The 25,869-nt window shown below is 57.9% G+C and overlaps 7 protein-coding genes across 7 annotated transcripts; 3 read left to right on the top strand and 4 right to left on the bottom strand.

Annotated features, from left to right (window-relative positions):
* Positions 1 to 322: 322 nt before the first annotated feature.
* MKK02DRAFT_42749 (uncharacterized protein) lies at positions 323 to 1,213 on the bottom strand (the record flags this gene model as incomplete). The annotated part of the gene is made up of 1 exon (XM_053092140.1): positions 323 to 1,213. The coding sequence occupies one exon, from the start codon at positions 1,211 to 1,213 to the stop codon at positions 323 to 325; it is 891 nt and encodes a 296-aa protein (XP_052948139.1).
* Positions 1,214 to 1,804: 591 nt separating this feature from the next.
* MKK02DRAFT_42748 (putative regulation of translational elongation-related protein) lies at positions 1,805 to 11,192 on the bottom strand (the record flags this gene model as incomplete). Its single annotated transcript, XM_053092139.1, has 30 exons — positions 1,805 to 2,057; positions 2,108 to 2,186; positions 2,239 to 2,422; positions 2,473 to 2,632; positions 2,678 to 3,172; positions 3,219 to 3,493; positions 3,674 to 3,914; positions 3,966 to 4,108; positions 4,156 to 4,244; positions 4,292 to 4,651; positions 4,701 to 5,226; positions 5,279 to 5,558; positions 5,608 to 5,844; positions 5,890 to 6,254; positions 6,303 to 6,620; positions 6,668 to 6,819; positions 6,866 to 7,019; positions 7,067 to 7,315; positions 7,366 to 7,532; positions 7,582 to 7,702; positions 7,753 to 8,114; positions 8,162 to 8,345; positions 8,382 to 8,856; positions 8,901 to 9,771; positions 9,819 to 9,930; positions 9,978 to 10,046; positions 10,114 to 10,293; positions 10,340 to 10,580; positions 10,628 to 10,841; positions 10,889 to 11,192. The coding sequence occupies 30 exons, from the start codon at positions 11,190 to 11,192 to the stop codon at positions 1,805 to 1,807; spliced, it is 7,860 nt and encodes a 2,619-aa protein (XP_052948138.1).
* Positions 11,193 to 11,653: 461 nt separating this feature from the next.
* On the top strand, positions 11,654 to 12,485 carry MKK02DRAFT_36131 (structural constituent of ribosome; the record flags this gene model as incomplete). The annotated part of the gene is made up of 4 exons (XM_053089356.1): positions 11,654 to 11,794; positions 12,086 to 12,175; positions 12,227 to 12,313; positions 12,375 to 12,485. 4 exons carry the CDS (start codon positions 11,654 to 11,656, stop codon positions 12,483 to 12,485), a joined length of 429 nt encoding a protein of 142 aa, XP_052948137.1.
* Positions 12,486 to 13,616: 1,131 nt separating this feature from the next.
* Positions 13,617 to 14,550, top strand: MKK02DRAFT_42746 (uncharacterized protein; the record flags this gene model as incomplete). Its single annotated transcript, XM_053092138.1, has 2 exons — positions 13,617 to 14,009; positions 14,068 to 14,550. 2 exons carry the CDS (start codon positions 13,617 to 13,619, stop codon positions 14,548 to 14,550), a joined length of 876 nt encoding a protein of 291 aa, XP_052948136.1.
* A 572-nt stretch (positions 14,551 to 15,122) lies between these two features.
* MKK02DRAFT_23194 (Clavaminate synthase-like protein) lies at positions 15,123 to 16,791 on the bottom strand (the record flags this gene model as incomplete). The annotated part of the gene is made up of 9 exons (XM_053086686.1): positions 15,123 to 15,237; positions 15,287 to 15,425; positions 15,604 to 15,759; positions 15,810 to 15,985; positions 16,067 to 16,129; positions 16,181 to 16,249; positions 16,297 to 16,385; positions 16,436 to 16,587; positions 16,641 to 16,791. The coding sequence occupies 9 exons, from the start codon at positions 16,789 to 16,791 to the stop codon at positions 15,123 to 15,125; spliced, it is 1,110 nt and encodes a 369-aa protein (XP_052948135.1).
* Positions 16,792 to 19,341: 2,550 nt separating this feature from the next.
* Positions 19,342 to 20,958, top strand: MKK02DRAFT_22275 (kinase-like domain-containing protein; the record flags this gene model as incomplete). Its single annotated transcript, XM_053086543.1, has 4 exons — positions 19,342 to 19,845; positions 19,890 to 20,208; positions 20,252 to 20,337; positions 20,383 to 20,958. The coding sequence occupies 4 exons, from the start codon at positions 19,342 to 19,344 to the stop codon at positions 20,956 to 20,958; spliced, it is 1,485 nt and encodes a 494-aa protein (XP_052948134.1).
* A 563-nt stretch (positions 20,959 to 21,521) lies between these two features.
* MKK02DRAFT_42743 (uncharacterized protein) lies at positions 21,522 to 25,504 on the bottom strand (the record flags this gene model as incomplete). Its single annotated transcript, XM_053092137.1, has 6 exons — positions 21,522 to 23,882; positions 24,118 to 24,629; positions 24,683 to 24,813; positions 24,862 to 24,992; positions 25,041 to 25,453; positions 25,498 to 25,504. 6 exons carry the CDS (start codon positions 25,502 to 25,504, stop codon positions 21,522 to 21,524), a joined length of 3,555 nt encoding a protein of 1,184 aa, XP_052948133.1.
* Positions 25,505 to 25,869: the final 365 nt, after the last annotated feature.

The raw sequence follows: 25,869 nt of genomic DNA, 5'->3' as shown, positions 1-25,869 counted from the left end.
GAGCTCTTGATTGACCTTATGCAAATCTCGCCACACCTTTCACAGGGAAGCACATAAGAAAATGGCATGTATGGGCATCTAAAGCTAACATATTACTCATCACTGACATATGCACACCGCTGAGTCTCCGAACACCACCATCCGCCCTGCTTAGAGATAGCTAGCCGTGGATCAGGGATTCGCATAAGCATGAGCCCCCTTACGGGCCCCGACAGCCAGTACTACATCATAGTGATACATCTCCAGGTATCCCGGCCCAATCGACACCAGAGCAAATATACTCTACACACTTTCGCGCAGTGTTTCTCCCCAAACAGCCTACTCAAGCCCGACGGGTCACGGGCCCGGCGGGCCGGCAGTAAGCTGCGATATCGCATAACACCTTCGCCTGGTCGCGCGTCTCCAACCACTCCTTCACCGATTGGTTGAGGTTGCTGGTCTTCGACTCAAGCTGGCTGTAAAGCTCCTTGCTCGAGCTGGCAGTGAAGGTACACCTTTCATTGGCCAGCCTATCCACAATGCTGCGCAGTCTCGCCACGAGTCGCTCCGGAACGATCCTCGTGTGCTTTGTGACCCTGTCATGATAGACGATGGTGTATCGCCATGTGCTTTGCCTTGGGTCACGGTCTTCCGCAGAATGGTGGCTGAGTACAAGACCTGGCTGGATTCGAAGGCTGAAGCAATCGATGCCGCGACCGAAATAAGCAAAGACCTCATCCTCGGGGTGCTTGCTTCCTCCAGGTCCAGGGAGGCTCGTTTCGTGGCGCATCATTTGGACTCCGCTGCCACCGTACGCGAATGCCCTGCTCCAGGCAATGTCATGTGCCGCATTACTCCACTGCTGTGGATCCAGCTGTCGCATGATGCTTGATGGCCGAGTGATGGTGGATCCTTCACCCGATCCCGAACCAAGGATCTCGGCGATCTTCGCCCTTGGAGCAGTCAGCAAGCGATTGTTGAGATTGTGGGCGAAAGTACTCGTATCGCAAGTGGCGTTGCTGGACGGAGGTAGGACGAGGTCATTCGTATAGTTGAACAGGCTTATTGAGGACTCCTGTCCGGGTGTCGAGGCGTCAGTGATCACTACAGGCGTGAGGTGCACCGGTCTACCATTATGACCATCAACAACGGTCTTGAAGTAGTAGTCTGGTTTCAGCGTGACGTGGAGCGAGCCGACACACCCAAAGTCGGACAGGTGGCGTCGCATGCTCATGGTGTCTGTTTGTGCATGAGTGGGTGAGAGTACGGGAGGAATTGGCGACGCAAGTCGAACGGACATGGTGAGAATGCGAAGGTAACTGTCGGGGTAGAAGGGAACAGACCTTCACAGTGGGATGTATAATGGGTTCTGAGGGATCGCCCGTCTGTAGAGATACCCCGACCGTTCTGGCCTGCTGGGACCCAACCGAAAGGATCGCCCGCCTCGCATGTGCTCGAGACCTCTGCGTTGGGAAGCGGAGGACAAAGGTAAGTATGACCCGTCGAATGCCGCTACCCGGAAGTGGCGAATCAGCTCGAGCAGTGCGTGTCCCTCGCCGGCGCGGCGGACTTCCGATTTCACCTCGGAGTGAGCGCGATGGTAGTGACTTGCCAAATCCCGTCAGTCTCCCTGTCAGCTCCGTCATAAGTGTGATGAGTATGAGGAGAAGGAGCGCGAGAACCTCAACCTGTCAGCCATATACACCGCGGTGACCTACGACTGGGTACAAGGATAGTAACTGCTTGCTCTATCCATTAAATTATCAATATACACTAGATGCCACTCCGCTTACACAAAGGGAGCTGTTTTCTACCTCCTGGCACTTTACACCCCCGACTTGAACGCCGCTTGCACCTTGGGATCCTCCCGCCATTTCTCCGCCTCCTTGATGATATCTCTCGCTTCCCTCGCAGGCCTCGCGACCGACGACTGATCCGCCGATATACTCGCCTTGATCTTGTCAATGATCTCCTCCGTGACGTCCAGCTCGTAGAAAGCCGCTGGTGCTTCTTCCAGTAGAGAAAGGATCGTGATGCTGACGAGAGCAGTAGGTGGCATCGTCGTGGTGAGGAAGGTGCTGATAGGTGATCAGCGCTGACTTCGCCAAAGTCTAGGTGCGAAACTTACTCTACTAGAGACCGGATGCTTTCCGGGTCATTTTTGGCCAGACCGGAGACCACCTTTGCGACGGCGCTGTTGAAAGATTCTACGCAGTCAGCTTGGCGGAGCGTGGGAAAGATTGAGCACTGTGGGCTTACCTCCTCTTGGCTCGGCGAACGCTTCCTCCACAAGCTCGACAATGGATGCCCTTGCAGCCGGCCCAATGTTCTTCCCCGCGCTGGAGCATACCGCGGCTAAAGCCTGGACGACGGAAGGAGCGATATCCTTCTCGGCTGATCGTACGCCGCCGACGAGCTCGGTGATGAGGGGGTCGACACGTGGCTGAATGATAAGCTGCAGCCCAGACCGAATAGCAGCGGTAGATAGCTTACTTGATGCTTCATCAACTCGCCAAGACCAGCGGCTGCGCGGTTCCGCACACTGACGGCCGCTGGGTCCGAGGCGGACTTGACGAATGTCCGAGTGAGTTGAGGGTGGAAGGGCCTGACCAGCTGAGGAACCTCCTCCAACAGCACAGTGAGAGTTTGGAGGCTGGCGGTCAGCTGAGCCCAGCTTGCAAAGCAACCATGGACTCACATGGCAGACTTGATCTGAGGTGCGAGACCCTGACCAGAGATGACTCGAATGAGGGGACCGGTAAGCTGAATGATGTACGGCTTGATCGCCGCTTCGCTCGTCCGCTGTACGAGGTCTCCAACACCGAGCGCCGCCTGCTCCCTCTGCTCTTGGGTACCCGAGAGTACACCAGCGAGAAGGATAGGGACGATGCTCTGAACTCCCTTGGGACGAGAGAATCCAGCGACGTGCTTGCCGGGCGCGCCAGTCGACTCGATAGCTCGGCGGAGGGGAACGACGAGATCTTCCAGCTCGTCCTTATCGATGGTCTTGACAAAGTGGTCGAGTGCTTCCCAAGCCGCATCGACGACGGCTGGTACGGGATCGTCGAAGGCTGTAACGAGGATGCGTATCCAGTCGACGCGGTACTCGGACGTATCGGCGGTGGAGACTTGGCAGAGTGTGCCGAATACCTTGCTGGCGGTAGCTCGGCGCGTCTCGTCCTTGTCCTTCGCCCTTAAGATCAGCTATGTCCCTCTATGCGGGACTGGGAGGGACGCACCATCCGATCAGAAGCATCTCCAACTGATGCACACCATCTGCGTCAACCACGGACGACAATAATGCCTCGATGGCGCCTTGCAGCTCCTCCCTGACATCCTCTGCCTTCTCCTTCTCGAGTGACTTGACCAACGCGCCGAGGACCGTATCCAGTCGCTTGTTGAGCGCGCTTCCCGCCACCTTGACGAGAGCGCCGAGTGCGCGGGCGTTGAAGGCGGTAATGGGCTGGGCGGTGAGGGTGGGTATGAGAACAGGGAAGACGCTGTTGGCCCGGACCTGTTGATCAGCTCTACACTTTTCCGTATCAAACGCTGTGGGTGTTGTAAAGCAGATGTTTGCTACAATTGTTGTAGTGTGACAGGAGGGGTTTGGGGGAAGAAGGATTGCAACTGATCTGGATAGAAATTTCCGGAGCAGAGGTATCACGAGCGATCTAGATGACGAAGATGGACTTACGCTCATGACCTCCTTGAGAGCCTGGAGGGCAGTCTCGCTCGCTTCGCCCGGGTTTCGCATGGCCTCCAGCAGGGTAGGGATGGTCTGGTCAACCGCCTTGGCGCCCATAAAGTGCTGAGCGGTGTCGAAAGTCTGAGCAGCGGCAGCACGGACTGATGACTCGGTATCGACGAGGGCTTTCCGGATAGCAGCGATGATCTGGTCCTCGTACTCGGACAGAGTTTCGCGGTTCGCTGCGGACCTGGAAGCGTCAGCTCGGTCCCTCTCGTACTTGATGGAAGATCGGACTCACATGACATCGGCAAAGGCCAAGCAGGCACCTTCTCTTGATCGCGCATCGGGAGATGAGATGGCTTTCTGCAAGATTGGGATGATCTCGCCAAAGATCCGGTCGCCGTTCTTCCTGCAAAGCTCGCCGAGCGTTCGAGAAGCGGTCTGCATGATCAGTCATCGGTCGATGATCGGCGAATGACACGGCTCACCTCTTGCTGTTCGCTCTCGTCGCTTCCGAGGAGGGACATGAGGATCTGCATGAGGACAGGTAGGATCTCACGGGTGGTCCGAGGGGTGTCTGCAGTGTCAACCGCGACCTTTGCCACTGTTTGTAGAATGACTCACTTTGTACGAGAGCCTTCCAGATGTGGATCGACGCCTGCCGGACAATCCCGATAGCGTCCTGCCGCACGATATACAGCGTCGCCAATACTCGGTCACGTCGTTCTTGACCAAGAGCCTCCAGCAACGCCTTGCGAGCATTGTCGATAGCCACGACCGCCGCCTCTTCTTCCTCGAGCTCGACCTTGCCGCTGATACCCGTGACTCGGTAGAGCAATTCGCCGGTGAGCGAGATGGAGGATTGTCTGATACGCCATGCGCTGTCGAGCATCCCCTTTTCGAGCTCGGGGAGTAGGAGGTCGATGGCTTTGTTGGAGTAGTTGGCGATGATCATCTTTCCGGCTCGCATAGAGGCTTCGCGGACTGTCATGTCAGCTTTGATATAGTGCTACGACTGGGCCCGTACACTCACCATATTCCGAATCGTCGGCAAGACCGTTCAAGATAGGCGGAATGACCCTGCCCAAATGAGGCGCAAATCGATGCCCAAAGGTCGCTGGCAAGTAGACCAAGAGCGAGATGAACCCTTCCCGGACATATGGCCGAGGAGAGCTCGTACTCGACACGATCTCCGGCAACATATTCTCCAGCCTCTCCATTCCCAGACCCGACAATACCTCCGACAGACCCTGGGCAGCACCTTGACGATCCACACCGCTCGTGTCCGCCTTGAGGGTATTGACGAGCTGGTTGACCAGATCGGGGAAGTTGGTCTCGCCCAATCGTTCAACGAGGGTCCCGAGGGACTTGGCGGCGGTAGCACGAGCTTCGGGGACGGGGTCGATGAGGACTTCGTGAACGAGGGGCATGAGTGCGTCGAGGTAAGGGATAAGATCGCGGGATTCGGTAAGAGAAGCCATGTTGCCAACGATCTGGACCGACTTTTTCCGGGTCTCGGAACTCCGCTGACGAAGACCTCGGTCGATGATGGGCATGACCTGCATGTCAGCTTATTCTGCCAATCACAATCAAATGGTCAGAGTAGCTTACCAAAGCCAGAGACGGAGCGTCCAGATAGTGTTCGAAACGAGTCTTGAGCAATACCGAAAGCGCATTGGCCGTCTTCGCCGTTGGGTCCGCCAAAGCCTTCATGAGCGTACTCTGCATGGCCTTGACTTCCGGGTTCTCGAGCACCTCGCCGAACCGCTTCAGACTGGTATTGGCGGCAGACTTGACCTGGGCATGCGAGTCATTGATGACGCCGGTGAGATGGGGGATGATGGTGGGGAGGGAGAGAGACAGCTGCTTGGGCGCGCAGAAGGCCATGGCGCTGACAGGTCAGCTTTTGAGCCAAAAAACGAGCAGCTCATTCAGCTCACCCAAGAAGCTCGATAGCGCCCTTCTTTGTCCGCCACTGTTTCTCCTCCAAGGCATCCAGCAGATCCGGGAGCATGAGCTTGACACAGTGTCCGGACACCTTGGACATGATGACCTTCGAGGCGTCTTGCGTGGCTTCTCGAACATCGGTGTTGGTGTCGCCGAACAGGACCAAGAGGAGAGGGACGATAGAGATGATGTATGGCTCAAAGGTCTTGCCGAGAGTAGTCGACAATGTTCTGGGCGGTCAGCTCGATCCCTATGTCACCAACGCCCAAACTCACTCGAAGGCAAACAGAGCTCCTTGTCTTGACTGATAAGACGCCTTATCCTCCGCCGCCTCCCTCAACTTGTCCATAAGCTCATACTCCTTGAGCGAAGCCAGTCCTCGACCCTTCACGACACCCGCCAGACCATACGCAGCGCCCCGCCGACCAGCGTACTTGGGTCCGGTCGTAAGCGCCGAGAAGAGGTTGTCGACGAGGTACTCGACTTCATCGCCCATGCCGTTGACGAGTGGAGGAAGACAGTCGGCCACAGCGGACTGAACGAGCTCGGAGGGAGTGTTGAGCGCCTCGACGAGCCGGTCGACGACCTTGGGGATGCGGGGGTCGGTAGTGTCGAGATGTCCGGCCAGACGACCGAAGAGCTGCTATGTCAGCTTGAAGCCTGGGTGTGCCGGCGTCGTCGAGCTTACAATGACGACAGCCTCCTTGATGTAGTCATCCGTCTGCGAAGATGGTGTCGACCTCCCCAAGTAGTCCTCGAACGTCAACATCAAGCTCGCGATACTCTTCCCTCCATGCAGATCTACAATCGCGGTCGCCGCTTCAAGCATAGCCTTTCGGACTGCGCTGTGACGATCACCGAGAGCCTCGCCAAAGACCATAAAGTTAATGATTGGCTCGACGTGCGAGTTGGAGAGCAGTGGGGTGAGGCGTTGGAGAGCAAGGGCGATAGCGACTCTGGACTCGAAGGGATCTTGGCGATTGACAGTCTCGGGGATGACCATACCCTGCCGTAGTCAGCTATGCTCCACTCGCTCGGAGGAGGCCAACTGACAAATCGGTCAAATTCGGACGTCAAGGGCTTTGCTCGCTCGCTGTACAACATCTGAAGTCCAGAGATGGTAGGGTCGATCTGGGCCGGGAATTGCTGAGCGGCAGCAGCGAGAGCTCCAGCAGTACTTGTCCGGACAGCAGCGCTGTCGTGGGCTGAGAGTCAGCTCAATTTTCACAACTAGCAACGTCACGAACTCACTCAAGAACTGGAGCAGCGAGCTGAGGTAAGTCTCCGGCAAGTCAAGCCCATTGTCCTCCCAAAGATGCAGCGCAAGGTTCGCACTTTGCTCCTCCGCATCGTGAGTGGCAATCCAGAGCTCCTGAGAGTAGTCAAGCTCGGTAAGGTCGACGGGCTGCGATAGTCAGCTTGGTCACCATCCGACTAGACAAGGTGGCTCACCTGCAGAGCCTGGAGCGAAGCATTCCGGACGTTATAGTCCGAAGACAGCGTGCCCGAGATCATCGCCTTGACCTCCGCCGGCTGAGCATTGTCCTGGATGGCAGATCCGAGATCGACCAAAGCGGCCGACGCGTCCTTGGCCAGACGAGGGTACTTGCTGATGATAGCTTGGAGATGGCTGATTGTTTGAAGACGGGGGTAGGCGTCATTGCCAAACTCGCCAGAGCAGGCGGCAATGATTTGGACGATCTACCCGATTAGCTGTCTTCACGCCCAGTACGGCGTATTGAGAAGCTTACGAGTGTGAGCTGTTCCTGAGCTTCTTCGGATTGGGGAGAGTCCGTGCCGACACCGCCGAGAGTGACGACTCGGCCGAAGAGGACGCTGACGAGGGCGTAGGTGGTTGAGTCGAGCGGTTTCTGAGAGGCGACAAAGAGAAGCTGGTGCAGTAATCTCGTGATGAGGTCTTGACCGTCAGCTGTGCAACACAATCGAACCTGCGCATGGAAGCTCACCTCGGACCGACTCCTCAAGGTAATCATCAGGTATAAGAGGCGCCATGTGGCCCCGAAGAATAGCAGCGACCAGCAAGCGGCGGTATTCGCCCAGTCGATCGGTGGCCAGCGTGGACAGACCCTAAGAATCAGCTCGGCCTCCCTTAGCAGGTCATAAAGGAGTTAGCTCACCATCATGACCTCGAATGCCCTCCTATCCAACAAGAAGCTTCCCGCATTGAACGCCGAAGCCAACAACACCTGTGCCAGCTCGCCTACTTCTCGCTCCACGCGCTCGGCATTGCTCGCCGTCAACGCCGCAACAACCTCCAGCCCGCGCTTCATCCTTGACCGTACACCAGCGATCCGCGTCCGCACCTCTGCTTCCTTGGCAAGTTGGGCATTGACAGCGGCCTGGTCCGCCTTGGATAACTTGACATTCCCGGCAGCTGCGCGCTTCTTGGCGACTTGCTCCCTGATCTCCTGTTCCCATTTCTCGGTAGCGTAGTCGCGGCGATTCTTGTTCTCCGCTGTGTCCGTCTTCTTATTCAGGACTGATATTTCAGCTTGCTTCTGGACGTGTAGGACGAGCGGCACTGACCATCAACATAAGGCTGATCAGGGGGCGAGATCCAAATACCCTGCTCCTGCAAACCGATAAAGTCCAGGCTGGCCGGGTCGAGGTCGGACCGGATCTGATCCATGAAGGCCGGAACATACAGTGTGGGCTGGATGAAGGTCAAGGTGGTGATGGCTCGGTATGCAGCTTGAGGGAAACGAGATCGCTGACTGTCAGCATCACAGTACGCTCTGGAACTTACTCCTGTCGACCCCTCCGCTGCAGTCCACAGTCCAGCCAGGATCTTCTCCCTCCATTCCACAGCTAGATCCGCCGGATCCAGCGAAGCTCCGGTGACGAGGTTAATCCAGCTCGTGTGTGCCCCTTCAGTCAGAAGCGGGTGGTGTGCCATGATGAGCATATCCACCGCGAATTCCTGCATCTCCGCCTTGTCTACCGCATGGCTATGCGTCTCGTCAAAGAGGTAGTCGAGCAATTGGCCGAGCTTTTGTGTACGAAGACCGGACGACTCGCCGTCTTCCGGGTTGACGACTTTGAGGGGGTCGAATGCGGCATCTTGAGCGGATAACCAGGCGTGAAGACCGTCTCGGACGATAGCGTGGACAACGCCGGGCTGGGTGGTGGAGAGGGTGGGGAGAGACTTGATCGCCGCGGAACGAACCGAGTCGGATCCAGCGCGGAGGATGAGGTGGAAGAAGGCGGAACCGATAGATATCCTGACTAGTCAGCTCACGCTCGCCAGCGAGACAAAAGAGCTCACCTCAATGCTTCTGCTGGGACGGAGGCTTTGCAGTCCCGAACGACCCCCTCGAGACTCCGCAGCATCCACAGCTCATCCTTCCCGCTTGGGATCTTGGTATACGCCCTGTCGTTGAACAGGAATGACGGTTTTGGCGAGACTGCCTTGAGGCCCCTCGAGGCGGCCACCAGCTGACTTGCATCGTCCACCTGCCTCAGCGGGCCAAGCGCCAGCGCCGCGGCGCTGTACCCCTCGAGATATCCTGTCGGATTCGAGGGCACATTGGCCAAGGCGGTCTGGAGGTTTGCCTCGAGAGCAGGAATGACAGCTCCGAGCAGCTTTGACCCATCGGCCGAGAATTGGTACTCTTTCCCCTCGGATACAGCCCAGATAGCTTGCCCGACCGCGTCCGATAGTGCCCGCCGTGTCCCGATTTTTGTCGATACCAGCTCCTTCCCGATAGTCGATATGACGGCTGGGGAGAAGGCGGTACCTGACTGGAGGAGGAAAGCGAGGTGCAGTTGCAGTGACGAGCAGAGCTCCGCGAGTGCAGCCTCGTTGCCCTCTTTCGCGATGAGCGGGAGTAGCGTTTCCAGGACGATGGGTGAGACCTCCTCCGATGGACCGACATTGCCGGACATCTGGAAGAGGGTTGACCGGTGTTCCGGACTGCTAGTCTTCCCCGTCTTGGCCAAAGCCAGGATCTCTGTAACGACCCGCGCTCGGGTGGCGGCGTCTTGGCATTGCCCGCAGATGGCTTGCATGAGAAGGACGGATTTTGCCCGAGTTTCTGGGTTGGAAGATTTCGAGGCGGACAGTGTAGAGGGGACGAGCTTGGCGGGGAGGATGGAGGAGATGTCGATACCGGATCCGCGGAGAAGCTCGGCTGTCACTGGAAGATCAGCTCAGGTCTCGGGCCGCAGGAGGATCTGAGCTCACATTCAAGGGCATTCTCCGGGGATCTCAATAGCATTCGCTCTGCCGCGGGTATCAGCTTGTCGATGAGGACTTGCTGATTGACGATGGCGGGTAGTATCGTGTTGAAAGCTCTCTGTTTGCGTGAGTAAGGTTCACCACAGTGGGGCGTGAGGGGCTTACGGGTACGTGCGGAGGGAGGGCAGTCTTTGATCCGATGATGTTTGCGGTATAGAAGTTGAGCAGGGCGTCCTGGTCGTCAACACCTCTAAGCAAAAGAGGAACACCTCTAAGCAAAAGAGGCGCTCAGAAGACTCACGCTCTCCGCTTGTATCGCCGCTGAGCCATCCCTGCCTCGCTCCTCATCCTTCGCTGCACCCTTCGGTCTCGGTCTTGACAGTACGCCAGTGATATGGCCGATCAAGCAAGCAAAGCGGCTTGGGGCCGGGGCAGATTTGGTGAGCAGGACATGCAAGATCTGAGGGAGGACGTCGCGGTACTACAGGGTCAGTCAAGGATACAACCTTCTCGTCTAGGACACTTACATCTCTCAGTCCTCTCCATAGTCTGGTGTACGCCTTTCTCCTCGCCCGACCAAGCTTGGTGCTCTCCTTTCCTTTTGGATCCTTCGCCTCGATCGCGTCGGTGATGTACGCCAGGCTCGCCAGGAGGTCTTGGAAAGTCGGAGTAGCTATGAGTCTGTCCAAAGGCTCGCGGGTCGTTTTGAAGGTGGAAAGGATGCCGAGGTTGAGAAAGAGGTAAGGGAGGTAGGCTGCCACAGTCACGCTACCAGATCAGCTCGATGGCTTTGTTGACAACCAAGACTGGCTTACCTCCTTGAGGTGCTGGTGATCTTCTCGGTCTCGGCCGATATCCACTTGGCGAGCTTGTCTCCTAGCTTTTGAGATCCTTCTGACAGCTTGTCGTCCCTAGCTACGATCGCTTTGAGTATACCAACGGCATCGTCGATCTGGTCCGGGGTTGGCAGAAGCGGCAGAGCTGCCAAGACGCTCTGAAGGACAGCGGGCACGTTGGCAGGGGCCGGAGCTACCCATGAGCTATTGAGACTTCTCCAACTCGGAGGAAGGACCTACACTTCTCGTCCACGTAGAGATACCTATCGATGAACGCTCTCCGCCTTCTTGCACTCTGATCTTCCAACGCCGGCCGTATCTTTGGCACAACCGCCTCCCAGTCCACATTTGCCTCTCTTTTAGCCTCGTCCACCGCCTCTCCCTCATCATCGTCATCGTCTCCATTGTCCATCGGCTTCGTAGCAGCCTGGACGACCTTGTTCATAGCGGACGATCCTTCATCATCCGAAGATTCGTACGCCTCGTCCACGCCCGAGCCGTTAGCCTTGTCGAGCCACGAGCCGACTTTTGCCTTGGACGGCATATTGCTCGCGGCGTGGAGCTTGCTGAAGGGCTGTTTGGTCGGAATGTTGGGCTAGTTTTTGTGTAGGAAAGAGATAGAAGGGAAATGAATGTATCTTGCATGCGCAAAGAAGGGAAATGAATGTATCTTGCATGCGCAAAGCAACAGCTCCGTCATGGTCAGGGCATTCCATGGGGCTCCGCAGGTGATCGTTGACCGTGAGTATCGGCGATAAGAACACCGCCTATCCCAGGTGCCACTTTGAATTTTAAGCAGAAAGCGCCACCCATCTTTATCTCCGGACTGGCGGCGATGTCCGACCACCGTACCTCCCGAGGGGCTCTTTCGGTAGTGACCTGAAAGACCAACTGGAGCGAGCTTGAGGATCTTTCATCCAACAAGGTCAATCCTAACGTGCGTTAGATCTACCAGCTCAAGCGAGTACAACTACCCGACAGAGCATCCGTTGACGATACGAACAGATGCCTACCCGATTCTCGAACACCAGGAAGCACCGTGGACATGTGTCGGCCGGTCACGGTCGTGTAGGAAAGCACAGGAAGCATCCGGGTGGTCGTGGTCTTGCTGGTGGTCTGAGGCACCACAGGTCAAACATGGACAAGGTGAGTTGACGGATCGGGAGGGACGTATTAGAGGAAGCGGAAGAATAGGCGCGAAGGAGGATGTGCAGGAATAGGAATGAGGTGGAGCAGCTCTGCCTAGGAAGGCGACGGAGATGGGCTGGTGGGGATTGGATCTAGGCGGACAAGGATGAGGCGCGACGGCTTTATGGCGGACTTCTGCAGGGCCAAGCGACGAGCCAGAGTGCAGCTATGTTGCTTGTGATCAGATGGGAATAGAGGGATTATGCGCAAATTTTGGGCCAACAGCTGGGATCTATGCTGACTCTTCAGTTCCATCCCGGTTACTACGGTAAACTCGGTATGCGCCACTACCATCTCCTCCGCAACCACTACATCCGCCCCACCATGAACGTCGACAAAGTGAGCCATTCCACGCCGAAGATTGCTTTTCGAACCTAGCTGACATGCTAGCTCATCTCCCTCCCCGAAGCCAAGGTCGACGCACCTGAAGGCACCGTCCCCGTCATTGACCTCGTCCACCTCGGCCACTTCAAGCTGGTGGGTTCATCGGCAGAGCCGGTCATGCTGGCCGAATCATGGACATGGCTGATGTACGCAGTTGGGCAAGGGCCGCATCAACAAACCCTTCATCGTCAAGACCCGCTTCGTTTCCGCACTGGCAGAGAAGAAGATCAAGGAGGCCGGCGGTGTTGTCAAGATCGTTGCCTAGATGCATTGGTTCTGAGCAGACGGGATGTGGATGGACGGGCATAGGCTGGGATTTGGGATCGCTGGATGCAGCAAGTGTATGACTGGTTACTGGGGAGGAGGGGGATAAGGCTGGACCAAGTGGCTGGAATCGACGTCGACGTCGACTCATCGTCCTACGTACTGACTGACTGATCATGCATCGAGCAACTACCTCGGCATCAGCGGATCCTGCCTCTCTCATCCACACTTTGATCCTTCACCACGAGTCGCGACGGATCGTAGTCTGCCTCAAGACGGGGCGAACGGCAGTGCGGGGCGCGCTCATCGGCTCATCGAACGAGCAGACTAATCCTGCCTGATCATCATGGCCTGTCTCTTGACGGTGGGATCGTCGTGCAGCTGTATCGCTCGCCCTATCGTCAAAGCCTGCGACGTGTCAGCATCTCAAAAGGATACAGCCCGTTCTCCCCCACTCGCTTGCTCATTACTGTTGTCCTTAGTACCTCCATTCACCCAACATACTGACACGCAATCTAGGTCGCATTTCTATCCCTGTCCCCCAGATCTCGCTTACGCCCCCATGATTGGGTTGCCTCTAGCGCGTCCTTTTTCCCGATGTTCTGCGACGTGTAGGAGCACATGGACAAGGGCAACACCTCCCTTGTCGTAGCGTACGCTGGAGTGGGACTGATCGAGACTGATCACCGATCGGCGCTCTGGCCGCGTTCTGCTCCTCGCCAAATCAGGTGATCCTCTGTCCTCCTGCAATCATGGTACGATCGCGCCCCATCCAGATCGCAGACCACAAACAGATCCAGTCGTCAATCGAGATCTCTCGATGGCGTTGCCTTTAGCGCCTCCTTTGCCTCGAGACTCTGCTACGCGTAAGACCATCTAGATTGCGATTGCACATTATCACTCCATAAAAGCGCGACGTTGTCTTTAGCCCTTCCGTTGTGTCTCGTCCCAGAGTACCCTCGCGGACTGCCTTCTGGTCGCGCCATGCCTGCCTCTCCACAGGGTACCCTCGCGGTCTACATGGCACCTATAAGTATAGCTACTTTCCCGAGTTATTCTAACCTGCCTCCATCCTCAGAGTACTCACACATCTACACCTACACCCACACACCATACCGTCACTTTCATACGGATGTCGTCCGCAAGTGGCCCCCTCCCTTCCACTGGTCCCAACATCACCGACGTGATTGCTGTTACCGCACCGCCTCCGTACGGGACGCTGCACGTGTCGTTTTACCACCCCACCCACACGCTTTTCATCGCGAATGACGCCGCCAGTGATCTGTCCGCCAAGCTCACAGGCGCCGCTGAAGGCACTGCCCATCGAGCTCGGCTTCAGACAGCATTTTCCAACCTGACTGAGTTCGCCAAGAACAGCCTCGTGAACCACACCGGCGCCGGCGTCATCCCTGACACGCCGATCGGCGTCACCGCCTACGACATCTCGCAGGTCCATCAGTACTATCCCGACGAGGATCTCACCAGCGCGGTCTTCTCTGGTCAGGCCGATCAGGCGACGTCCGTGGTGAGCGTGTCTCATCCTGGGCCAAAATACCGATTCGGTGATGCAGCTGACGGCACAGGCTCCCCATTCAGCTCCAGCTCAGAATCTGACCGTCTACATGAACTCGGTCGCAACGCCCGGGGACAATCCTTTCCTTCTCACCGTCGACGATCCCCAGCGCCACAGTGGTTTCTCCGCGTCCAACGTGACCTGGAATGGCCACATCGCACGCGTTGTCGTCGCCGCGGGTTCACCGGATACCTACGTCTTCAACAATTTCTTGATGGCGCACGCTCTGGGTGTGGCCGAGGATGACATCGTCAGTGGCAATTACACCCTGGCGCCGTACGACGCTCACATGATGACGAGCGACGGTGTCAGCCTGGCCCAGCATGCCAACACGCTCTTCGAGATCCTTTCCAGGAATGACGAGTCGGGGATCGTGCGTCCGATCCTCCAACGAACACAACGTCTCCAGCTCCGTCCCATCCAGCTGTTCGATGATCACAAGCGCGAGGCAGTGGTGTCCAACCTGGCGGAGGGCGGAGAAACTGCAGCTTGAGGCCGAGACAGATGGGATACGGCTCAGGGGAGTGTCAGTGTTATCGTATCGAGATTCGCGATTTCCCGGCGTGTTTGGGTATCGACTGTGTATATATGGCTTGATTTGCAGGAAATATCTTGGTTTTGTCCGTGATTTTTCAGCTGAGGGACTCGTACCGTCCTGTCGGCCAATCAGGGTATGCGATGTGGTCGACACGACGTCGGAGCCCGCTCTAGCGCACTGCGCGGTCCCCGTGGAGCTGACATAGCAAGTCGGCCTATGCCATTTATGCTAGCTGAAAGTCCTGAATACCATTGCACCTTATTTCGAATCTGCTGATTCAGTACATACAGCCTCCCTGCTTGATGTCCGCGGAATCTCTGCGCGGTGATGAGCACGTCTTTACACGCCTCAGCACACATTGTATACGGTCCTGTGGCCTGTGAGGTGCTGCGCGGTCCAGCATCACTCAGCTGGGTCTGGGCCGACTCAGATCTCGCCCTTACACGACACTTGGCTGAAGACCCAGGGCACGTCAGTCGCTTGGGTCAAGACTGCGCAGAAGGCAGTCGCAGCCGACATGAGATGCATCAGTTCTCCGCCTCTTCTAGTACTTGCTCCGCCGCATAATGCCGCCCTATAATCCGCTTTGTGAATGCCCCAAACGTCTCCCCATCCCGTCCGATCACATCGTCTACATCGGGTCTAAGGTGTGTCAGCATCGGCCTCTCCAAGACAGCAAGAATTTACTCACTGTAAGAAGAAAGCGAAGGTCTCTCTCGACACCTCTTCACTCGACCCGCCTGACGCTGCAGGACTACCACTGACAAAGTGGGGCGTGGCTGCCAGACGGCCATTAGTTAGAAGTTCGAGAGCTTCGCCGATCTGAAAGGCTACACCCTCAGCTTTTGGTGTCCTGCGCTCTGTCTGTCTCCCCCTCCACTCGTCATTCACAGCGCGGCTGCCCCTTGGCCATCTGAGCTACCACTTCGGTCTCTTGCGATACGATGCGCCTCGATCCTCCATCATGGCCCCTCTTCCTCCCCTGTATGGACATGATGCTGGACGTACCGAGGCAGTCTTTGGGTATAGCCACCTTGATAGCCGGCGCCTTCTCAGTCGACCCCTTTGGTGGTCTAGGATGAATGTACAGGCCCGCTGCAGAGGTCGGAGCCGGGACTTCCGATGGCTGCCTGCTGGCAGCCTGGCTAAGGTACATGGCGGAGCCTGAGAATCAGCCCGGCGCCACGCCGGAGCAGAAGAAGTCCAAGACGTACATAGACCGGTGAGCAGAGAGTGATCGATATGAGTCCCGCAAAGCGAGTCTTGCGCGAGTTGTTCATCCCTGTCGGTGGCCTCGGGCACGGGATAGTAGTGCAGCAATCGGGCCTTATTGCTCTGCGACGACGATATGAGCGACTCCACATTGATCTGCGATGAGGCGAGGGAGGTGCTCGATGTTTTGGACTCGACTATGCAGAGTCAGCCCATGCAGGCTTACTTTCGTCTACTTCACATGATGTAGGTTTGAGACTCACCGAAAGGCTGACACGCCCGCGCCAGGGCCAGACCGACGTCGTACATTATCTTGCCCAATCTTAACAATCAGCACTGAGCTGACCGCTGGATCTGCTAGAATAGGACGTACGCTTTGCAGGTCGGCTCAAAGTCGTCCAAGCCCGACATGCCGGTCGGCCAGACGTTTCCAGCATAGTACCTAGGACTTCAGCACAGTGACAGCTGGTACAGTGCGACAAGGCGTACTCGGGATGTGCCTGCCGTTTCTCATCGCTAACATCTGGGTAGTCAAGTAGGGGATTGACGTAGAAAGAGCCTTTCTGAGTGTCTGGTCTCTGTGGCTTCAGCTGAGGTCTGATGAATTCATAGGGGAGACCTTACTCACACCATTCATGACCTCCTTCCCATGACTCCACCCAAAGAAGTATGACGTCTCTGGCCTGGCTAGCTTCTCGCGCTCATCCGGCGGCAGACTACCCAGACGATGAATCAGGTGGAACAGTGATTTCCGCAGCTCAGGGAACTCGGCGGGGAGATCTGTGGAGCTCAGCTGATGTCACCTTGAGCTATACAGCTCCACCTGTGCTCACCGTCGATGACCACTATCCCTAAGCTTCCTTCGTCGGACCCGAAGGCTTGCTGGATCTGAGACGAGACCGACACTGGATCGTCTCGGAGCTGAGGGTAGTGGAGACGAATCGTGGCTGGCTGGGGCTCCTTCTGGGCGGTGACGGCGACCATGGCGTCGGTCAGATTGAGACGGGCTGGGCGCTGAGTAAATTGCAGAGTGGACGTGGACGTGACAGGGTCAGAGACTCTTCATGCATTCGGTCCTGCATGTGATCCGCAGCGCGCCGCCGGCATAGCACGGTGTTTCAGGCACGAGTTTACGGCATGTCACGCTCCGCTCATATCAGCCATCCTTCAGCTTCAGCTTCAATCCTGAACGTGGTTGCTCTTGTGCATCCCAGGACCCAGGTAGTCTCGGGCTCCAGTCCCGTACTTGGTGGAGAGTTGGAGGGCAAAGAGGGGGCAGCATCAAAAGGGACTCTCCATCCCGTAACTGCCTTCCCTTCTCGGAGCTGTAGCGGTACTGGATCGAGACTAGTCCCAGGCAACGTTCGGTATACCTACATATACAGATCAACTGCCGCCAGGTACCAGGTACATCCGCCCAATCCTCTCGCAGATGCGGGGATGCACGGAATCTGGGATTCTGAGTCGACTGGGTCGACTGAGTATGGCGATTACATAGCGGCCGCTGTCTCGGGGACAGCGGTAGGCCGGCCGGCTCCAGTGACATGCATCAGTGATAAGACATGACGTTATCTGATTGCCGCGAAGTGTGAAGGAGGAAGGAGTGAGACTGGTAAGGCATGGAAGGCATTGTCGATGAGAAGAAGAGGAAGAAGGTTCAAGCTTATACGGAACCATTTCGCTTCGCTTCTTTGGGTGATTATGGCATGTTTCACTTATAAACCCTGAATTCTCCTTGCCCTGCTATTGCGCGGGCGACGCGGGATCTATAGGTCTTGATTCAACATCCCCAGTGCCCGTCCGTCAACAGTAGTAGTAGCAAAGAGACAGGTGCTCATGGACATGTCGCAGCCACGGTCCAGATCTCTTGCCCTGGACGACAGTCAACTCAGAGGGGCACAAGGGGAAGAAGGGATCTACAGGAACTACCGAGACAACCTCAGGTCCAGCTCCAGGCCATGTCTCACTCGGTCAAACTCAGCGCTAAAGGGGGCTCCCGAGGGATATCGCTACCTCATCTGAGTCCGCCCGGAGATCGGCAGCGGAGCCCTTCTGTGCACCGAACAATCATGGTGAGTCAGCGTTGACCTATGGCCCCTGATTTAGGCACGGCAAATTGTCTTGCCATTCCACTCCACCGCGTTTGCGGCTGGATAGAACAGTCTCGCTTTCGCTTAAGGAGACAATCAGGATGCAGGTCCATGGAGGATATAACAAGCCCGAGGGAGGCCATCCCCCTCTCAAGCTTAACCCACCTACCCAGCACCCACCAATCCAACCTCAGCAGCCGCCTCACCATCCCACCTCTAAGCGCCGACCTTGCAGACATTGGATCGAACTTCGGCTGTGTCGCATAGAGTTTAGGCTAGAATCTGCGTCACAGGCACGAGCCAAATCGTGAGTCACGGTTGATTTCATGGTGGATTGGCTGGACCAAGTGGAGGCGGCACTAACCAACAGTTTGGTATGTCACCTCTTCGCGCCCACCCAACCATATCTCGGCGGAAGCCCGATCCTATCGGTCAAGCCGTCTTCTATCCCACCGGCTCACCGTCATCACCCCTGTTCCGCCGCGCCTCGCCGGGTCGGGCTAGCATCTCCACCGCTACCGATAGCACGTTCCCACCCACACCTCCGGCTACATCGCCGCGTTGGCTCGTCGGCACCAAGGCGGCGCCCACCTTCTACATCGCCGGAATGTCCAATCAACCTAGCACTCCAGGTCGGGCGTACAGGGATGATGATGCCGTCTCCCCAACCGACGTGTCCAAGGACGAGGCGTCCGAGTTCCCCTTCCCCTCCAGCTCCTCATCATCGTCCACCCTCGCGCACATCAATACCCAATTCGTCCCGCCCTCCCCACACGGTCTCTCTGCCATGATTGAGAACTGGAACCTCGCTACTCCTCCCAACCACCCTCCTCACGACTACGGCGACGCGTCTGGTCTTCCCCCATCCAGCAGTATCGACTCGATCTCCACCGCCGCTACGGAGCTCCGCTCGCCTCCAGAGCTTCCAAGCTCGCAGGGCTTCCACTCGCGCGTCTTGCTAGACGCCGAGTCACCCGCACAGGCATTACGGCGGTCTATCTCGCGTCCCAAGCCGCCGAGGAGGTCCAGCGAGAGTCAAGGAGCCGGCTCGACCGCTCGGGCAACTCCCTACTCCCCTATACGACCCACCGTCACCATCGATCGCGCAGATGCAGACCTCGCCGGGTCCTCTCCCGGGAGTCGCTCGCCGGCGCCGATCCCATTCCGGCAGCCCTCCTGGTCCAATGTCCGTCAGAATAGCATCCCCACCGGTTCCCTTGGGGTATACCACGCCGGCACCCAGTCACCCCTCTTCTCGCCTCCCTCCACGCTCTTCACCCCTCCGCCGGCGGTATACAATCCCTCTCCTACCTTATACACTCCCGCGTCCCCCCCATCGCTCTTCACCTCCAGCCCGCTGGCATTCACCACCCTCGATGACGCGGCTGCACCTCGGGTACCCTCTCCCCTGTCATTCGATGACATCTTCTCCCCGAGCTATACCATGGCTGGCCCCTCCAGCTTCCCTCCCCAACGCCTCCCCAATGCCCTCGAGCTCAACTTGGGCCCCATCATCCCCCCTGCTACCGTCCCCGGTGGGGACACATTCGGCTCCTTCAGCCTTCCGGCTCACCCGCACGAGATCTCTGGCGTTTCGGATTACTCGCAATCAACAGAGACATCGTCGCCAGACCCCACAAAGTCGACAATCGCGGCCAAACACCTCGAGGGACATCACCTCCCGGTGGAGTTCCTCACGCGGTATACGCTCGCCGATGAGCTCGGGTCGGGCGGGTTTGGGTTTGTCTGCTCGGCCACCATGACCGGAAGCGGCAATGAGAGGGGCAGGGAGGTGGCAGTCAAGTTCATCTTCAAGGAGAGGCTAGAGAACACCAAGGATGCTCTGGTTGATCGGGAACCGATGGAGAGTTGGGCGTTGAGGCAGTGCAATCACCCAAACATCATTGCTTGGGTGGATCTGTTCGAGGATCAGAGGTTCTTCATACTGGTATGTTGCCTCGTAGTCAGTATGAGGTTCGCGCTGATCATCAGGTCCAAGAGCTGCATGGTGACCCCTGGTCAGAAGATCACACTTTACAAGCACCCCATCCAGTCCCCGAACCACACACCGACCCTGGGCGTCGGCTGTCCCTCCTACAAACTCCCGCACACCGCTCCCCCTCCCCGCTCGTCTCTCCCATCTCCCCACTCCAGCCCTTCAGTTCTAGCCCTAACGATTTCGCCTCGACACACCCGGACGGCTCGATCTCGCGCCCCAGGATGGGCAGGCGGGCGAGCCACGATCTCTTTGAGGCGGTGGAGAGTGTGCGCTTCACGGAAGAGGAAGCCAAGTGGATATTCAGCCAGATTGGTGAGTGGGAACAGCGTCCTATAGAGGCTGTGCTGACTATCAGTGTCTGCTGTATCGTACCTGCACCGGAGGGGAATGTACCACCGGGACTTGAAGGACGAGAACATCGTGATTGACCGATACCTCAACGTAAGCCCTCCTAGGTTCCTTGCACTTATTCCCGCTGACGTTCAGGTCAAGATCATCGACTTTGGCTCGGCAGTCAAGGAAAACACCCTCCTCGCGCCCATCTTGTACGGCTCCTTCCGCGGTACCTACTCGTACGCCTCGGCCGAAGTCATCAGTGGCGCATGGTACCATGCCGCCCCCTGCGACATCTGGTCCATCGGTATCATCCTTTCTATCCTCCTCACCGGCGAGCAGCCCTTCCCCGACAAGACGCTCGCCCTCGCTGGAAAGTTCAAGCTCAAGCGCGCGGTCAGCGAAGGCGCACGGGACCTCCTCGAGAAGATCTTCCGCCCCGACCCAACCAGGCGGTGGGGGATCGAGAAGATTGAAAGGCACAAGTGGCTCCGGAACGTCAAGCGACCGCGGGGCATTCCGTCCCCGCCCCCTCCGGCCGCGCCGTCTACTGGGTCCACCTTCGCCACCCAGAACCTTTGGGACCGACCCAGTGGAGGTCTATCGGGGAGCATGGCGCCGCCCTCCGCTCCTGCGCCTGGCGCGTACCGGTTCGGTGCGCTTCCACCCCTACCGGAGCAAGCGACATTGGGTCACGCGGGGCGTCCATTCAAGCGGGGCTCGCTATAACACCCCTTGCCGGTCAAGGGACTGGGACGCGGCATAGGAGAGTAGGCCGTGGGTGGCTCAGTTGGAAGGAGCCGGCGAATCACTCGCGGGTGGAGCGTAAGGCGGCAACGGGGTTGGCGAGACGACGAGTTACGATTTTGGGAGTTGGGTATTGGGTGTCATGTTCGCATTGTAGAGTTGCTAGTTGTTCATTAGGCTCGTTTCCATGTTGTCTGGTTTGGTCTTGTTCTATTGCATGCATGATAGATGCGCTACCGATGTGTCCTGCTATCTATGCGTACGGCTGATGGGTAAACTGCAAGGGAACAAGTAGAGAGGCGGCAATGCACTAGAGAAAGAGGAGCTGGCAGTCGAGGCGGGTGTGTGGAGGAAGGCGAGGTGATAGGAGATTATATAGTCAGTACCCTTCCGGCCCGGTCCACCGCTACCTTCGCTCCAACAGGTCCTCGCCAGCGATATCAGGGATATGGTGTTGTCGTCAGTTGAAATTTGGAAACATAGGACTATGCATTACCTAGAACATAAGATCGTCCTTCCCTTCCCCCCCTCCTCAGTTCTGAGCTCTAAATCACCCTTGCCAAACCAGCAGTCACCGCCTGCTTGACCTCCTCCACAATCCCACTGATAGTCACTCCTTCCGCCTTTCCACCCGCATCCCCTTGCTTCTCCGCTTGCACATCCACCGCGGTCGTCTCCGTGCTCGCCTCCGTCGCCTGCCGTCCCACATGCTGCGCCTTGAAATCCCCCGTGGGCCCTTCCCTTCCTGCCAATAACCACGCCGTGATCCTGCTTTCTGGGTCTGCCGGCGCTTCTCCGGGAGACGAGGGAGGTACGCCCCATTGGCTGAGGATAGCGGAGAGGAGCAGCTGACATTCCCGGACGGACGTGGCTTGGTCGAGGAGGTGGCGGAGGGGAAGGAGGTCTTGGAGAGGTATTGATGGGGCCTGAGCTGCGGGTGTCTTTTCGGTGGCAGCGGCGGAGGGGATTGGAGGCGCCGTAGTTGAGTCGGAAGGAGCAGATTCGTCCAGCTTCGCGGATTTCGCTCCGTCCCGTACTGCCGTCGCCTGCGGGACAGTATCCATCCCTTCATCTTCCTCCCGCCCTCCCTCGATATCAGTCCCCAACCGCACGTCCGCCGCCTCCGGCACCGTATCGATCGCTTTTCCAACCAATCCGCCCGCGACCCCGCCGACCAACACACCCTGTACCACCCTGGGCGCGACCCCCGATCCCACCGGGACGGCATGATCGCCCATTGTTGCTCCCTGGGCTGTCCTTGGCGTCGAAGCCTCCTCCCCCGCCTCTTCGCGAGCAGTCGCAAAGCTCATGTGTTCACTCGACTTCTCCTCCCTGAGCGTCTGCACCTTGTCCTCCTGCTCCACAGCATGTGGGTACGGCTGATCAGGCACGAGCCCATCCGCCTCGTCCACCGTGGACGGCTTCCTCCGACTAGGCGACATGGGCGGGATCGCCGGACCCTGGCCCGAATAGATGGCAGCTTGCGGAGTAACGAGTGATAGTGAAGGCGGGACGTCTGGCGTGTCCGCATACGGTACGGGTTTCCGGATGGAGGTCTTCCGAGTCAGACCGCCGCCGGGCAATGGTGGCGAGCCGGCGATGGCCCGGGCTTGCGATGTGGCAGACAGGCTGTCTTGGGACGCCCGGGTCGTCATCGGTGGAGTCGAGGTGCGGGCGGAGCTCGATGCAGGAATGCTGGGAGCTAGAGCGAATGGTGCTGCTGTCGCCGCCGCCGGTGCCGCCCGCTGTTGCTGAGCCGCTATATTCGAGCTCGACTCCGCCTTCGCTAGCACCGGAAGAGATCCCTCACTCTCCCTCCTTTGCTGCTCCCTATACGCCTCCGCGATAGCCTTCGCGCCACCTCCAATGGGCGTCAACGGCTTCTCAACGGCTGGAGGCGGCGACGAGGCCATGTTCCCGCCCCCGCTTATTCCCCTCTCGCCTCTCTGACTCGCATTCTCCGCCCTGTATCCCTTCACTCCGACCCACCCTGGACCGCCCGCAGTGGGTATCTCGGTCTTTGGGTCCGAAATTTCCTTCTTCTCCTTCGTCTTGGCCCCACCCCCGATCTTGGACATGAACCCCATGAACCCTTTCTTGGCCGGGGCAGGTGCGAGATTCTCGACGGGCGCGCCGAATCGCGTTGGCTGTGCATTATTGGAAGGTGGAGGAGCGGTCGTATTGAAGAAGTCCGCCATGTCCTGCGCGGGCGTCTTCCGAGTGGACGATTGATTGGGTTCGACCGACATGGACTTGGCTTGCCTGGTGTGCATAGCGGACGCGGGGGCAGGAAGTGGCGCGGGAGACTCGTTGAAAAAGTCGGCCATCTCCCTCGCGGGCGTACGTTTCCGCGCAGCATCGCCAGCGACGGGAGCGACCGGTCGACCCGGACGATTGACCGACATCTTGGATGCCTCGTTTGACGCGGCGTAATCCGCCTTGGTCGAGGCAGGTTCATCGTCGTCGAATTTGGGTGGCGCCGTACCGAGTATGACAGCGGGTACCGTCCTCTTGACCACGCCATCCCCATTCTCAAACGCCGAGCCCGGTATGGGCCCCGTTGACGCCAGAAGCTCCGACAAGCTCTCCTTGTTCGCTTGCTTCTTCGACCGGAAGGGCGAGTCCAGCTCATCCGCCAGCTCCTCCACTTCAGTGTCCTGCTCGGCGATGATGGAACCGCTCCGAGCCTGCAATTTCGCATTGTTGATCGACGAAGCCGAGTTAGAACCAGATCGGGAACGCATGGAGGAGGAGCGAGGTGGTCGAGGCGGGGTATCTTTGGAGGGGGTACCGCCACGGGGGAGAAGAGGAGGAAGGTCGTCTCCGCGAGGTGGACTGACAGCGAATGACCTGTCTTTTGCGAGAACAGCCCGACTAGGGCTGGACGGTTGGCTCTTCCTTGCGGTCTGACTTGTCAGCTGTCGCTCGAGTCCTATCGTCCTCCATCAATCACAGCTATCAGAGTACCCGCCTCCGTCGCACGCGATGACCTCAGTGGGGCCGGGTCCGACGTTCAATCTTCTGGGGATCTCCTCCGATCCCATCTCCAGTCACTCCGACGATCTTCGAATAGCTCTCCTGCCCCTATTCGCCATGGAGAGCGGTACACGTTCCATCTGGAAATCGAGATACAAAACTCACCTCAAAGTTCTTCAGCCGACTCGGCGTCAAGCTGACCTTCATAGTCTCCCCACTCGCCATCAACGCATCAAAGTCGTCCTCTTCATCGCGCTTCGACCTGCCCGTCTGGCTCCCCGCGTCCGTCTGGTCATTATACGCCCCCAACATATTCCTCGTATTCGCCGAAAGGACACTCGGCGTCCGCTGATGCTCCCTACTCCCGATCCCCTGGTGGTACTTTGCAGAAGGCATAGACGGGGACTTGCGGATACTTCCCGCGCCGCCTGCGATACCGCGTGGAATGTCGTGCGAGGGCCGAGCATCGAACGAGGAGGGTGGAAGGGACGATTTTTGGTTGGACGGTGTTTCCCGCCCGTGCACTGCTCCAGAGGAGGAAGAGGGGAGGAGGGAGGACTGCGAGCCGGCGTATGGGGTGGTAGTCCCAGGAGATCCGCGGCCTGCGAGTCGGTCAGTGCGCGGATTGTGCGACCGCTTTTGTCGGGACTTGATGGATTCTTCGAGAGATATGCGGGCTGCATGATCAGCTTGACTCGGCGGGGCGCGGTACTAGACTCACTCTGCATACGCTTGAAGACACCCCAGAGCGAGTCGGTCTCTGCCAGGGCCGTCAGGAGATCTTCGAGGCTCGCCGAGGTGTTATCTGAGTCGCGGTTAACAACTCGGCCGAGAGCCGTGAGGATTTGTTCCGCCATATTCCTAGACATGTCAGCTGTGACACGCAACTGTGCTAGTCTGCGGGCTTACTCGATGATGGCAGTCATGTACAGTCCGCACGCATCCAGCTTGATATCGCTCGAATCCCCTCCTACAGCCTCCCAGGCCGCTATAGGCTGTACCTCCATGCTCCGCCTCGGGCTATCATGGCTAGCGACCGTCTACCCAAGTCAGCTCTTCCCTCTTCCGATTGCGCACGAAAGACTCACCGAGAACTCCTCGCACTTGACCCGCATGACCTCGAACGCCTCTTGCAGCGCAAAACCCCCTCCCCTCTTCATCCCATTCCCATCCTTTCCAAATACAGACCGCAGCGATCCATACTGTTCCAACCACGGCCGAAGCTCCAGCTCCGCCTCCCCAGCAACCGTCCGTCCCAAATTCTTGCTCGCTGTCGACTCGCCGGGCTTGTCTGCGGAGAAGACGGCACTGATACCTGAGGTACGGATTTCGGCGGGGTTGAGAGACTGGGCACCAGCGAGGGCAGTGTAGAGCATCTCGTCCAGGAAGAGATTGACGTGCAGGAGGGTCTGCGGGTGGAGGACCGTCGGCTGCATGTCGGAGACCATGGCGTGCGCGGAGTGGGCGGAGAGGTAGAAGGGCGGCGTGCCGACAATGTAGCCTGGATGTCAGTTGGAGGTGCGGGGAAGAGCGGGAAGTGCATACCGCTCATGATGGGCAGATTCTCAGCGGGGGAGTGTTGGACGCGCAAAGATCTGTATGGTCAGCTGGTGGGACTTGACTTTTATGGAGGCGGTACTTGCCTTGACAACGCTAGCTACTGAGTAGCGCCGTGCGTGTGGAGCGGGACCGACCAGAAAGGACCTAAGTGAAAGTCGGTCGGTAGGCGAGATGAGAACGTCAACAAGACTGCATCTATCAGCACTGGCTTTGCGGAGACAAAGGCTCTTTCTCCTCCGAATCTCCTGCCAGCACGGTATCGGGAGCCGACTTGGGCTTAGGGTCGCTCGTGCTACTCGATCGGTAATTTGCGCTCGGACCTCTCTCTTCTCGGCACATTGACTACGAGCACCCCGG

Source organism: Dioszegia hungarica (genome assembly GCF_025882075.1).
Source record: "Dioszegia hungarica strain PDD-24b-2 chromosome Unknown MKK02contig_6, whole genome shotgun sequence".
NCBI lineage: Eukaryota > Fungi > Basidiomycota > Tremellomycetes > Tremellales > Bulleribasidiaceae > Dioszegia > Dioszegia hungarica.
The sequence above is the reverse complement of the archived record's forward strand: the minus strand, read 5'-3'. Positions and strand labels throughout refer to the sequence as shown.